Below are 13,450 nucleotides of genomic sequence, written 5' to 3'. Positions count from 1 at the left end.
TACTTGCTTCTTGCACGTCCACTTCTCTGGCATTTCGTCGAGCGTGACCAGTCCGCCAGTGACTGACTTTCGATTTTTATTTATTCGCAATTAAAATCTAAATAGTGGTATGCAGTACCAGTATTATCTTACGTTATCAAAAAAGATTGATAATTGCTCGGTAATATTGCGAGAAACAGTTAGGATGTTGTCTTTGACCATGAACAGGCAGATTGCCCTGAATCTTAGTGTCGGCGCAGGCGCGTGTCTTGCACTGTACATAGTACGCCTTCGCCGCGCCGCGTATTCAAAAGTTTCGATGCCAGTGTCCCCTCCACTTCTCGATAAACGGCCCAAGATGGTGCCCTTCGGCGCGGTTGCGGGTCAGAATCGTGGTTTGAACCCCATGAAGCCCATCTTGTATTTGGAAGATCCATACTTTTACGTCCGCGACGATTCGCGCAAGAAAAAAGAGATTCTGGGCTATTTGCGAAAGGAAAACGAATACACGGAAAATAGGACAAGGCATCTCGCAAATCTGCGAAGTATTCTTTACGATGAGCTACTCTCACATGTGCAGGAAACGGATGAAGACTACCCGTATCCCCACGGCCCTAATCTATACTACAAACGGACGGTCAAGGGACGCAGTTACCCTTATCATTGCCGTAAAGCCAAGACCGAAAACGGACCAGAGGAAATACTGCTAGATGAAAATGAGATCGCCGCGGGCCACAAGTATTGCCAAGTGGCCAGTGTAGTCCAAAGTCCTGACCATCGCTACCTCGCTTATATGGTCGATTTTAGCGGCTGTGAGACCTACGCAGGCTACATTAAAGATACTGAGACCGGTGAGTTGTTGTCGGATCGGATTGAAAATATCTCGAGTTTGTGTTGGGGAAAAGACGCTTCCATCCTCTACTACGCTACGCAGGATGGATCTCTTCGTCAAAGTAAGCTCTGGTGTCATCACATTGGAAGCAAGGTTGCAGATGAGCTGCTTTACACGGAAGATGATGAAATGTTCAATGCCTCGTTCCAGAAAGCTCGCAGCGGCAAGTACATATTTTTAATTTCCTCCAGCTCCGAAACCAGCGAAGTGTCGTTTATCGATACGGATCACCAATCGCAAGTACCGCAACTGATAGCCAAGCGACGAAAAGGATTAATTTACTCTGTAGACCACTTCGGTGACAGTTTTTTTATCGTTACGAATAAGGACAACGCTTCCAACTTCAAGCTGATGAGAACGCCTGTATCGATGCCATCTTCTGAACATTGGGTCGATGTTTTTCCTTATGACGAAAGCATAAAGGTAGATGATATTGACTGCTTCAAAGACTTTATGGTTATGGAAGGTCGACAAGGCGGTTATTCTCAGCTATGGATTATCGTGGCCGAGAATGACAATAAGCTCGTTCGCCGCCAGCTCAACTTTGATGAATCTAGTTACACTGTGAGCGGATCAGTCAACCGAAATTTTGACACCGACAAGTTTCGCTATGTTTATTCTTCAATGACTACCCCTTGGACTACGTTCGACTACGACATAAATACTGGTGAGTCGAAATTGCTGAAGGAAAAGCCTGTACCGAGCTATGATCGTTCCCTTTACAAGACAGAGCGCATAGAAGCAAAGGCTAGCGATGGAAGTATGATACCAATTTCAATTGTATATCGTTCTGACCTTCGCTCGCAAGATCGACAGCCATTACACCTCTATGGGTACGGTTCGTATGACATCTCGATCGATCCAAGTTTCAGCACATCTATATTGCCATTGCTAGACCGCGGTGTTATTTACGCGATCGCGCATGTCCGAGGCGGGGGTGAAATGGGTAGAACATGGTACGAGGGCGCGAAATACACGAAAAAAATGAATACTTTCACGGATTTCATTAGTTGCGCTGAGCACTTAGTAAATACTGGATATTCAAGCCCCAACACGATGACCTGTGAAGGCGGCAGCGCTGGAGGATTGCTTATTGGTGCTGTGTTAAACATGCGTCCAGACCTTTTTACTGCTGCGATCGCAGGCGTGCCGTTTGTTGATGTGATGAATACCATGAGTGACGCCACAATTCCTTTAACCACTGAAGAATGGGAAGAATGGGGAAATCCAAACGAAAAGGCATTCTTTGAGTATATGCTTAGCTACTCACCGTACGAAAATGTTAAGCAGCAAGCGTATCCAAACATTCTGGTTACGAGTGGTCTATACGATCCTCGTGTTGCGTACTGGGAGCCTGCCAAATGGGTTGCGAAGTTGCGTGACATGAAAAGCGACCGGAATGAGGTGCTGTTGAAGATGGACTTGTCATCAGGTCACTTCAGTGCTAGTGACAGGTACCACTACCTGAAAGAAAAGGCTTTTAACTTAGCTTACTTGCTGGATCACCTTATAACGATCATGGGTAATCAAAAGTGATGGCGAAGATGTGAAAAATGTAAATGTGAAAGCCTAACCTATAAATTCACAGGTGCTTAAATTGATTTTTCTATTTTTTGCGCTTTCGATTGTCATCCTCGGCATCTAAACTGGCTACAGCTGCGCGTTTTGCCATAGCATGTAGCTCCACCTCTTTTTGAAAAGCCTTCCTTTCCTTACACTGCGCATGAAATATCGTCTTAGAGCATCCGTACGCTGCTTGCGACAAATTGAATCTTGAAAGATATAATTGCTGCATTGCCAAATCTTCCGTGAGTGGAGAACACAGTTCGCTTTTAAGGACGGTAATTACCTGCCCAGTCGATACACAAATTTCAATTGAATCCGACAGTAAGTACTTAAGTATAATTCCACGTTGGTGTCCCATGAGCCTCGCATCTGGACGGTATGTTTTCACGATATTTCCTACTGCAAACTTAAGCGTGTCGACCAGGCTTCGAAAATTGATAAAAATTTGGCTTTGCATGGTGGCAACAAGTGGAGACCACAACTGCCGTGGTCGCACAGCGTACTCTTTGGATATCTTCCAAGGTACAGATAAATCGATCCGCCTCGGTAAACTGGTAGTTGGCTCAATATAGTCGGGTATCGTTGCCTGGTAGCTTAATCCAACGTTAGGCTTGGGGCGGCCTAGCCCACTTCGTATTGCTTCATTCTCCACAACTTCCAGCGCTTTCTTGATGTTGCTTCGATTTGGATAGTACTTATAGCGACAAACAAAAAACAACTTATTTTTCTCGCGATACCCACGCTTTATTTCGTCCTGGATGTCGTGATACTCCTCAGGGGACACAACTTGGCATACCTCAATTACAGCATCAATTGAATTTCTGTCCTTATGCGGCGACAAAAAGACCTCATTTTCCAAAATGCCACCCTTTATCAAAGATTTTACTTCATCCTTGACGTCATACGGTTTATAGTACCACTGTGCCATAAAAGTAGACACAGCCCGGTCATGCCGTTGTGAGGTTTGCACTGAGCTCACCAGTGCTACGTAGGGATCGTCTGGATCACCCGAATCCAGCACCACGCAGTCACCAACTTGGACGTGAACATAATCTCCGGTAGAGTTGCTATCGTCTGATTCACCATCCTTTTGTTTTTCTTTCGATGCAGTCTTAGCGTTTCCTTGTTTTACCTTGTTGGGCTTCTCTTTGGTTGCAGAACTCAGTTTTGCTTTGCTTGCACCGCGCGTCCTCACGCCGTTACTTTCGAATTCCGATGCTGCTTGTTGTCTACTATGGGCACGCGTACGCTGTATTAATGAAGAACTTTCATCACTGCTTGTTATATCTTCGCTATTTGCAGATTTCATCACCTCGTCGGAAGTGGTTTGATGACGTACTTCCACGGGCTTATCGGAATCAGCTGGACTATTACAGGTCGTATTTTGCATAGCGATCATGCTTTAACCTAGCCTAAGACACCTTAATTCACTTAGCAAGCTTCTTGGATTGACGGCGGCCAGCCCACTCGAATGTTAAGCACGAATTTAAGCAGCTTTTCCTGCAAGACAGTAGCTCTCACTTAAATTTTACCCAATCACAGGTCTGCTGTTAAAATTAGTGTTTTTTTTTACCGAAGCGCGCGCAGGATATTCATTGGCTTTAGTAAACGAAGCCTTCACACATTTGATTCAAATTGCAATAGCCAATTCGAGAACATTCTATGTCTGAGACTGAGCTGGTAACGTAAGGGCATCCCAGGCAAAATTGCAAATTTTATCTTGCTTGAAAGTTTTGATGCTCAAAAACAGTGTATACGAAATCCGCACGACTGTGTCCCTCACGCCCACTCACGGAATATTCGATAAGAATATACGTCTGTACAACATAGCGCCACCACGGCAGCTCTTATAAGGGAAGATTAGTAATGAAATGACGTTTGTGTTGCGAAGATGCACTACTGCTTTTGGTAATTACAACAAGAAGTCAGACACATCAAATATTGTGTGGCATAGTAGTTGTGTGCGTCGTGTTAGATCTGGAAGCATTTGCTAGTTCATCCACAGCCTTTGTGTACAAAGTACCCAGCTCGTAGAGACTGGGGTAGTGAAAAGAGCAATACGAGTAGTCATGTGTTCCGCACAGAGCCGAGAGCCTGTGGCAGTAGACGGTGAACTGACAGGAAGTCAAGCATCGCATGATCCGGCACAGTGCCTAGAGCCTGGTGCGGCTGGAAGGGGTGCGTTAGCCAGGAGAGCAACGGCACCCGCTTCCCAGTCAAAGGTCGTGGTGACTCGAAGAACGACTACCCGACAGATTAAGACAAAACAAAGCCACGTCTAAACGAGTAACATTTCGATCAGGACGGGCCTTCAAACAAGGTGTTCGAGGCCGTCGAAATGGCGGGACATCCTCACTTGAGGTGCTTCAGCAAGTCTTTAAATCTGCCGAGGAGATAGCAAATCTCCCGAGATGTCGTGAAATCTGTTCCTTGACGAATTAAAAGAAGGAAATATCCACGAAATAGTCGCAACATTTTCAGAAGAGAACTTGGTGGACTATTGCTCGTTGTCCTTAATGGACGAGCGCGTCCTAGATACGGAAAAAAAGAAACGTTTCGCTGAGCAAGGTTGGGATGACTTGAGAGGCACTCCGTTCTATGAAGTTATGTGGATACATCACGATGTATTCCCAAAAGAAGTGCCGAGCCGCCTATTAGCAGATAGGGTAATCGAGCACGAAATAGGCCTCGAACCAGGCACAAAGTATTGTGTGACCAGGCAATATTCTTTGCCGAAAGAACAAGTCGATTATATCGATGAATTCTTCGACAAGCGAGCGAAGGAGGGACCTGTGCGTGAGAGCAAATCGCCTCACTGCAGCCCGACCTTTTGTGCGCGTAAAGCCACAGGTGGATGACGTGTAGTTCATGATTACAGTAAGCTGAACCCGGCGACCATTCCGGCGCAATGCTAATACCGCGAAAAATGTTTGTCCTAATTCCATGGAAAGGCCAATTATCTTTTCCGCGTTGGATTTAAAGGATGGCTACTATCAGGTACTCATGAGAGAGTCCGATGTGGCCAAAACGTCAGTAAGTATCCCAAGCGGTATGCTTTGGGAGTGGCTTGTGATGCTCCAAGGTTTGAAAAACGCAACAGCGACATTCAACCGAGTGGTGGCTCACGTGATGCGTCAGCACCGTGCCTACGCGCCTTATTAGTTTGACGATGTACTCGTGCATTGTAGGGCCGAGGACGGGCTGAGCGCAATAGAGTCGCACAAGCGTCATTTAGACGCTGTGTTACAGACTCTAGAGGACGCCCAATTGAACGTCAACTTGCAAAAATGCGTCAAAGGGGTCCCCGAGATACCTGTGCTGGGCTGCATCGTATGTACGCATGGTGTACGAGCAGATCCAGACAAGGTAAAATCGGTACAGGAATGGCCAATCCCACGGCATGTGAAGGATTTGCGCCAGTTCCTAGGGCTCGCTAATTACTTGCATAAGTATAGCAAGTATAATGCTGAGCAAACTAAACAATTATCAGACCTCCTTAAAAAGGACGCAGAGTGTATTTGTTAAAAGAACAAGAAGATGCGTTCACATCAGTGAAACAATCTCTTGAAAAGGCACCGGTCTTGACATTGCCAGACGAGGATAAGCCTTTTAGCGTCGTCTGCGATGCAATTAATTTTGGAATCGGCAGCGCGCTCATGGAGAAGGATGACGACGGCGTTGACCGTGTCATCTCTTATCAGTCCCGGCTATTAAAAGCCGCGGAACTGAATTACCCTGTGCACGACAAAAAGCTACTTTCAATAAAGTATGCTCTTGTAACGTTTTCGAGTGCATCTGTTGGGCACCGAATCATACATGGTGTATACGGATCACGCATCACTGCGGACCGCAATAAACTCACCGCACCTCTCGCCCAGAATGGCAAGACGGCTTACATTCCTCTTCTCCGAATTCAATTTTAAAGTTGAATACAATCCGGGTAAGTCGAATATCTTGGCTGACGCTTTATCGGACAGACTAGACTTCGAGGCTAACACCAGAAATGTGTGTCACGTGCCAAGGTACAAGTTGAGTCGTCAACGTTGGCAGCCAAGAAGGCATACCACGTAACGAACTCATTGGCCTCCGAAATAAAATAGAGCTACAGTCAGGACAAACATTGTCGCCTGCTGTTAGATCACTTCGGTGGACGAAAGCTTACCCTTCCGTCGCACCTGAAAGCTAAGCTAAATCGCTTTAGCTACAGCGATGGCCTGTTATGACATCAGCTGTCACCTTGTGATCCCTTGGGAATCTTTGTGTCTCCTGACACAGATCTCAAGCTGATGATCCTTTACGAGCTCTATGATGCACCATCTAAAGGGCATCTTGTCCGTAAAAAGACATTCTTACGAGTGTCAGAGGAATTTGGTGGCCACATCTATATCGATGGGTGGCCAACTATATTCGCATTTACGAACAGTGTCAGCGCATTAAGCCTGCACCGTCCAGCAGTGCGCCACTGAAGCCGCTACCGATTCCAACCAACAGTTGGAAGTCAGTAAGTCTGGACTTCATGTTTGGTTTGCCGCCCGATCATAAGAATCGGACGGGGCTCGTCGTCTTTGTAGACAGACTAAGCAAAATGGTGCATTTAGCACCATGTAAGACATCGATCACAGGCAAGGAGGCAGCTCTCTTGTTCCTGGATCATGTTTACCGACTACACGGGATGCCCGAGTCCATAGTATCGGACCGGGATCCACGTTTTACGTCTGGTTTTTGGCGACATGTGTTTGAGCTGCTTGGTAGCAAGCTCCACATGTCGACCGCAGATCATCCCCAGACCGATGGCCAAACAGAACGTGCCAATCGGGTCGTGGCGGATGTCTTACGCACTATAGCAACTCCCAAAGAGTGGAGCAAGCAATTGCCCTTTGTGGAGTTCGCTATAAATAACAGTGTCCACGCCAGTACGGGTGAGACACCGTTTTATATTAACGGACTGCGCCATCCTCGGACGCCAGTCTCGTTTGTGCGCAGCCCGAGTCTTAGTGGGGGAGGGCCCCTCACTATGCTCGGTGCGAAAGAGGGACATAGTTTCGTCAATATGACGATGACCCATGAGGGTATCATCTCAAAGACAGAAACTTGCCCTAGTGACCCTGCCAGTTTAGCAGTGGTCAATAAAACTACGCCTTATGACCGACCTCTTGGCGGTATCATAGGCGAGTTTGATGCTAAAAGCGTGAGCGAGGCTCAACGCTTTGTGGATGAGCGATTAGCCATCACACGTAAAGTCCGTGACGCAATGGCAAGCGCACAGGACAAGCAAAAAGAATATGCGGACCGAAATGGTCGCAAAAANCTTCGGTGGACGAAAGCTTACCCTTCCGTCGCACCTGAAAGCTAAGCTAAATCGCTTTAGCTACAGCGATGGCCTGTTATGACATCAGCTGTCACCTTGTGATCCCTTGGGAATCTTTGTGTCTCCTGACACAGATCTCAAGCTGATGATCCTTTACGAGCTCTATGATGCACCATCTAAAGGGCATCTTGTCCGTAAAAAGACATTCTTACGAGTGTCAGAGGAATTTGGTGGCCACATCTATATCGATGGGTGGCCAACTATATTCGCATTTACGAACAGTGTCAGCGCATTAAGCCTGCACCGTCCAGCAGTGCGCCACTGAAGCCGCTACCGATTCCAACCAACAGTTGGAAGTCAGTAAGTCTGGACTTCATGTTTGGTTTGCCGCCCGATCATAAGAATCGGACGGGGCTCGTCGTCTTTGTAGACAGACTAAGCAAAATGGTGCATTTAGCACCATGTAAGACATCGATCACAGGCAAGGAGGCAGCTCTCTTGTTTCTGGATTATGTTTACCGACTACACGGGATGCCCGAGTCCAAAGTATCGGATCGGTATCCACGTTTTACGTCTGGTTTTTGGCGACATGTGTTCGAGCTGCTAAGTAGTAAGCTCCACATGTCGACCGCAGATCATCCCCAGACCGATGGCCAAGCAGAACGTGCCAATCGGGTCGTGGCGGATGTCTTGCGCACAATAGCAACTCCCAAAGAGTGGAGCAAGCAATTGCCCTTTGTGAAGTTCGCTATAAATAACAGTGTCCACGCCGGTACGGGTGAGACACCGTTTTACATTAACGGTCTGCGCCATCCTCGGACGCCAGTCTCGTTTGTGCGCAGCCCGAGTCTTAGAGGGAAAGGGCCCCTCACTACACTCGGTGGGAAAGAGAGACATAGTTTCGTCAATATGCCGATGACCCGTGAGGGTATTATCTTAAAGACAGAAACTTGCCCAAGTGACCCTGCCGGTTTGGCAGTGGTCTGCATGGAGTCACGGCAAGGAATGCCTGTGCTCCAGATAATAACAAGGTTTCGTTAATGTCGACTACTACCTATGACTGACCTTTCGGTGGTGTCATAGGCGAGTTGGATGACAAAAGTGTGAGCGAGGGTCAACGCTTCGTGGATGAGCGATTAGCCATCACACCTTAAGTCCGTGACGCGATGGCAAAACAAATAGGATTAACAAAAAGAAAATGCGGACCGAAATGGTCGCAAAAATAATGAATGCTTTTGTGTTGGAGATTAGGTACTATTATGGACTGCTACTCTACCTGAAATCAACTTCTGTGCTACCAGGTGGTACTACGAACCTATTGCCGCGTTACATTGGGCAACTTACTGTGGTCGGGGAGGTCGGAGACCTAAATTATAGGCTCACTATCCCGCCATATATGAAGACGCACCCCGTCTTTTACGTGGGTCGTCTCAAACGGTATGTAGACCCAAATGAAAGTCACATATCTAAGGAAAATGATGGTGACACCGACCATGGATCGAGTGTTAAATAGATTGAGGAGATGAGGAAGGCGAAAGACTTGCCTCCGACCTTCCCCTCCTATAAGAACGTAACTGACTCACAGAGCGAGGTATACCACGCTCATAATGCGGGTCCCTCAGCATCAACTCTTCCAAGATGTCCAGCCGAAATTTCAGGCGTTCGTAACACGACTGGCCACGGATCTTCACGATGTCCGTGCGAAAGATCATCGATGATCTTTCGCGCGGACATCATGAAGATCCGAGGTCAGTCGCAAGACTTGACCCTCGAGATGCCTAATACTTCGTTCAGCAGTGCTCAATGCCTGCGACTGAAAGGACGCGGGTAAGGTAGCCGCGAGTCGGTGGGCGTTATCGTCTTTTCTATCGGGCGTTTGCATTGGTTGATAAGGGTGGGATCCAACGCTTCCTTGTTAAAAGGTTGCTTGCCCATCGCTCCGTGAGGCAGATGTCAGCTTCCGCGTCTTGTGGAGAAGATACCCGAAGAATTTCGACTCTTGGGAACCGATCGATACCCTACGTATTGATTTGCCCTGTTGGGTACCTATCAAAAGAAGCACTAGCTGAGGCCTCTCCGCTAGTCTTAAACGGACTAGGAGGAGTTGCGTGGTGAAAACAAAACTGGGGGTACAGTACTACTCATGATTTCTTTCACACGCAAGCGGGCAAAATTACTTCGCTGCGACCGCTGTTTTACCGCATCATAATACGGATGAAAGAGGAGCAAGAATTCCGCATCATAATGGTTGGGCGTTTTATGCAACATGACCCGGATCGAGGAAATAGTCCAAGCGATTCCCCCTAATTCTCACATGTATTATAGACGCCATAATAATTATGAGCGTCTAGAACAGCGCGCTTTAGAAGCGACGCTTTTGGCCATTGAGATGGAGGGGGCATAAGTAATGTGCCACCCGTCACATAGCCACGTTCGATAAGACTGGCTATGACACCGACTGAGCACGCTCACGTGTCGTCGGCGGAGCCTTACACTCAGGTTGCTCTATGTCTTAACCATTATAAATAATGGTCTGAGTATAAGACGTTGTGATTTCACCTAACGGAGAAGCAGCTGCGCCTTTATGGGCAGCGCTCTCATTAATGATCGCTACGCTAGCCAGCGCAGACGACGAGACACCATTAGAACAATTTGCTGTCTTCATGTTAGGAGCAATAAGCGAAGTTTGATTGGCAATGAAGCGCCATCAGCCTTCCTCATTAGCTCACCGTACTTTTCACTACTATGAGTTGATGTCATCGGTGTTGACTCATTGTAATCAACAATGAGCGACGGATCTACTCACTGTGGAAGTGGGATGGTCATCTAGCCCAGTTAATAGCACGACAGCAGCAGTAGCTGTCGGCGTTGTAACTGTTGCACTGAGCGACGGCGACGTGTTAACGCGGCGCGTGCGCTTTGTGCGTGGTTGAGTGGGTGTCTTTGCATACGACCCACCACCTTTGCCCCTTTCAGGTGACATGTTTGGCGCCGTGTATGTGCACACAGGTTGCTAGAGTGACTGAGAAAACTAAAGCAGCGCGTAAAAGAGCTCGCTGCTCCTCGCTCCTCTTTGACAAATTTACAAAATGTAAATTCGTTCTTAAAAGGGGGAAGGGGTCAATCATTTTAGTTAAGTAATTAGACCCACCACTTGGGTGTGGTTCACATTGTGATCCACCCTTGTGAATGTGATGCACATGGGTCATTCACATTAGGGTGTGTGTGATGCCTAGCGTCATCAGGATGCGAGGTATTCAGAATAATACGCTCGTAATACATATCAGTGCATAATTACAGAGATAGCATTTATGATTGGTTTGAATAAGTGAAAAATGCTTCCAAGTTCTTAAGTGCGCACGTGGGGCCGGAATACCGCTCCCGTGACATCACTTACACTAAGGCTTCTTGTTCGTTGGGTGAGGTCGCTTATGAGCCCATCAACTACCTCACTGCACGTGAGAGAAGACGGTCAAACGCTTCCTCGCTAGCTAAGGTGTGCTCTTACGTAAAGTGCGGCCGCAATTTACGTGCTCGCCTACAATTGGCGAGGGAGAAATGACATAAGTTATAAAGCGATACATAAAAGCTCCTTAATCGATGCAATTTCACTCTAGTGGGTGATTCGTTTCGCAGTACAGAGCGGGATTGACTTCCCATACCTCGTTCATGTGTCATCATTCATGAACAAGCTGGAAATCATACACCATGTATGAATTTCTGGAGGATGGGACTAATATGATCCTCAATTGTCGATATATGAATTAATAAGAGAATGGCTATATTCACACCCTTTTCCTTGGGTTCACACCCTTTTTATTTTGAATTGCAGAGCGAGTGTAACGAAGTGTCCCTTTACATAAGTATTATTTCCTTTAAGAGGAATAATAAATATTATAGCCTATGAGAGGAAATGAATAAAGAAGTCTAAGATTGTTAACTTAATTAATTTTGTTAGCTTAATTAATTTTGACTTTAATAGTTCCGTTTTAAGACACGTTTGTGCGGTGCGCAAGTATATGCCATACTTAGTTAGATATTAATATAATACGTGCAGTAGTTGATAGAGATCGTTACGTCAGAAACTAATTGTATTAATACATTTACTTTTCTATAATTCTTATCCATTGAATTACGTTTGGTAGGTAAAGACCCTTAGCTACCTTGAAATCTTTCTCCGTTCATCTGTGTACGTAAAGTTATGAGGCACCCTACCCACACTGAAATAAGTAAAGGTCGAGTAGTACTGATCAGTACTGGTGAAAGGTGCCCCGTTACACCTGGTAGCGCTGCCATAGCCGAGTTTATTCACCACAAACTCGACGGGAGAGATTAGCGTTGCTTCACCAGCAAGGCTCTCACCACACATTGGTGATGAGAAACAGGGTGATCAACAGATGAAACTGTTGAGACAGCAGCATTTACATGCTGCTAGCGGGCGGACGCTTTCACTTCGTCCCGAAAGCTTTAAGATCAAAATCGCCAAGTTGAATGCAGTCGAAGAAGACTCCCTTCTGAAATGGTTCTCTAAATTAAACGACGCCATTGAAGCTCATCGTATCAGTGATGATGCGCCGAAAGTAAAATTTGGGATGCCCAACTTAGCCGGACGTGCCCAATCTAGGGCCTTGGGGCTCGAGCTTCACGACCCATTTGTCTTTGGGTCGTATGATGTCTTCAGGACCCGGCTCAGACAAACATTAGAGCCACCACGCGCCAAATTTAAGGCTCGGGCTGAGCTTCTGGATTTTAAGCAGGGCAAGCGTGACATTCACACTTATGCCCAACATCCACGATACCTGGTCAGTTGTATCGTAAGTCATCGAATTGATGAGCAAACACAGGTAACTGTGTTTATCAAAGGTCTTGCAGACACGGTGCACGCCCAGATCCATAAAAGATCAAGGCCATCACCGATTGGCCTGTGCCAGTCGATGTAGTAGGACTTAGAAAGTTCCTTGGTTAAGCGGCGTACCTGCACAAGTGCTCACACGATTATGCCGAAATGTCGGTACATCTTTCTTCTTTGTTGAAGAAAAATGTGTAGTGATCTTGAAATGCTGATTGTATGCGTTTCTTTGAGGGTATCAAGCAAAGCTTGATGCAATAGCCCATCTTGGCAATTGCAGATCAAGACTAACCATTCCATGTGGTCTGTGACGCCAGCGATTTTGCAATCGGCTGTGCGTTAATGCAATATTACACAGACGGCGCAGAGCGCGTCGTCTGTTATCAATCGCGTCAGCTTCAACCAGCTGAACGTAATTACCCAGTGCATGACAAGGAACTCCATGCCATGAAATATGCACTGCCTAAGTTTAGGGTCTTTCTCTTGGGAGATAGACAGTCCATTTTATACACGGATCATGCGTTTTTATGCGCGGCCGTAAAAATTCCCCACCTCTCGCAAAGAATGGCGAGATGGTTGTCTTTCTTCGCGGAGTTTAACTTCTTCGTGGAGTATAAACCAGAACGACTTAACGTCGTTGCTGATGCCCTTTCGCACCGACCTGATTTGAGTTGGCTGCACAATCAACAGTGAGCAGAAGGCTACTGTTTCAACAATAAGTGTTCCGTCGTCAACACTACTTGGCGACGTTAGAAGAGCTTGTCAAGAAGATAGGGCTCTTAAATGTTTAAATGGATTGCCTTAGAAATTCATCCCAACAATCCTTAAAATGACTGTCGAAATTGTATCGATCCAC

The 13,450-nt window shown here is 46.6% G+C and overlaps 2 protein-coding genes across 2 annotated transcripts; one reads left to right on the top strand and one right to left on the bottom strand.

The window, feature by feature from the left end:
- Nucleotides 1-199: 199 nt before the first annotated feature.
- On the top strand, nucleotides 200-2,407 carry CCR75_009159 (uncharacterized protein; the record flags this gene model as incomplete). Its single annotated transcript, XM_067967204.1, has 1 exon — nucleotides 200-2,407. The coding sequence occupies one exon, from the start codon at nucleotides 200-202 to the stop codon at nucleotides 2,405-2,407; it is 2,208 nt and encodes a 735-aa protein (XP_067822764.1).
- Nucleotides 2,408-2,477: 70 nt separating this feature from the next.
- On the bottom strand, nucleotides 2,478-3,836 carry CCR75_009160 (uncharacterized protein; the record flags this gene model as incomplete). The annotated part of the gene is made up of 1 exon (XM_067967205.1): nucleotides 2,478-3,836. The coding sequence occupies one exon, from the start codon at nucleotides 3,834-3,836 to the stop codon at nucleotides 2,478-2,480; it is 1,359 nt and encodes a 452-aa protein (XP_067822297.1).
- Nucleotides 3,837-13,450: the final 9,614 nt, after the last annotated feature.

Source organism: Bremia lactucae, linkage group LG1, assembly GCF_004359215.1.
Source record: "Bremia lactucae strain SF5 linkage group LG1, whole genome shotgun sequence".
In the NCBI taxonomy this organism is placed as follows: domain Eukaryota; phylum Oomycota; class Peronosporomycetes; order Peronosporales; family Peronosporaceae; genus Bremia; species Bremia lactucae.
Note: the sequence above shows the minus strand (reverse complement) of the source record. Positions and strands in the feature narration are given on the sequence as shown.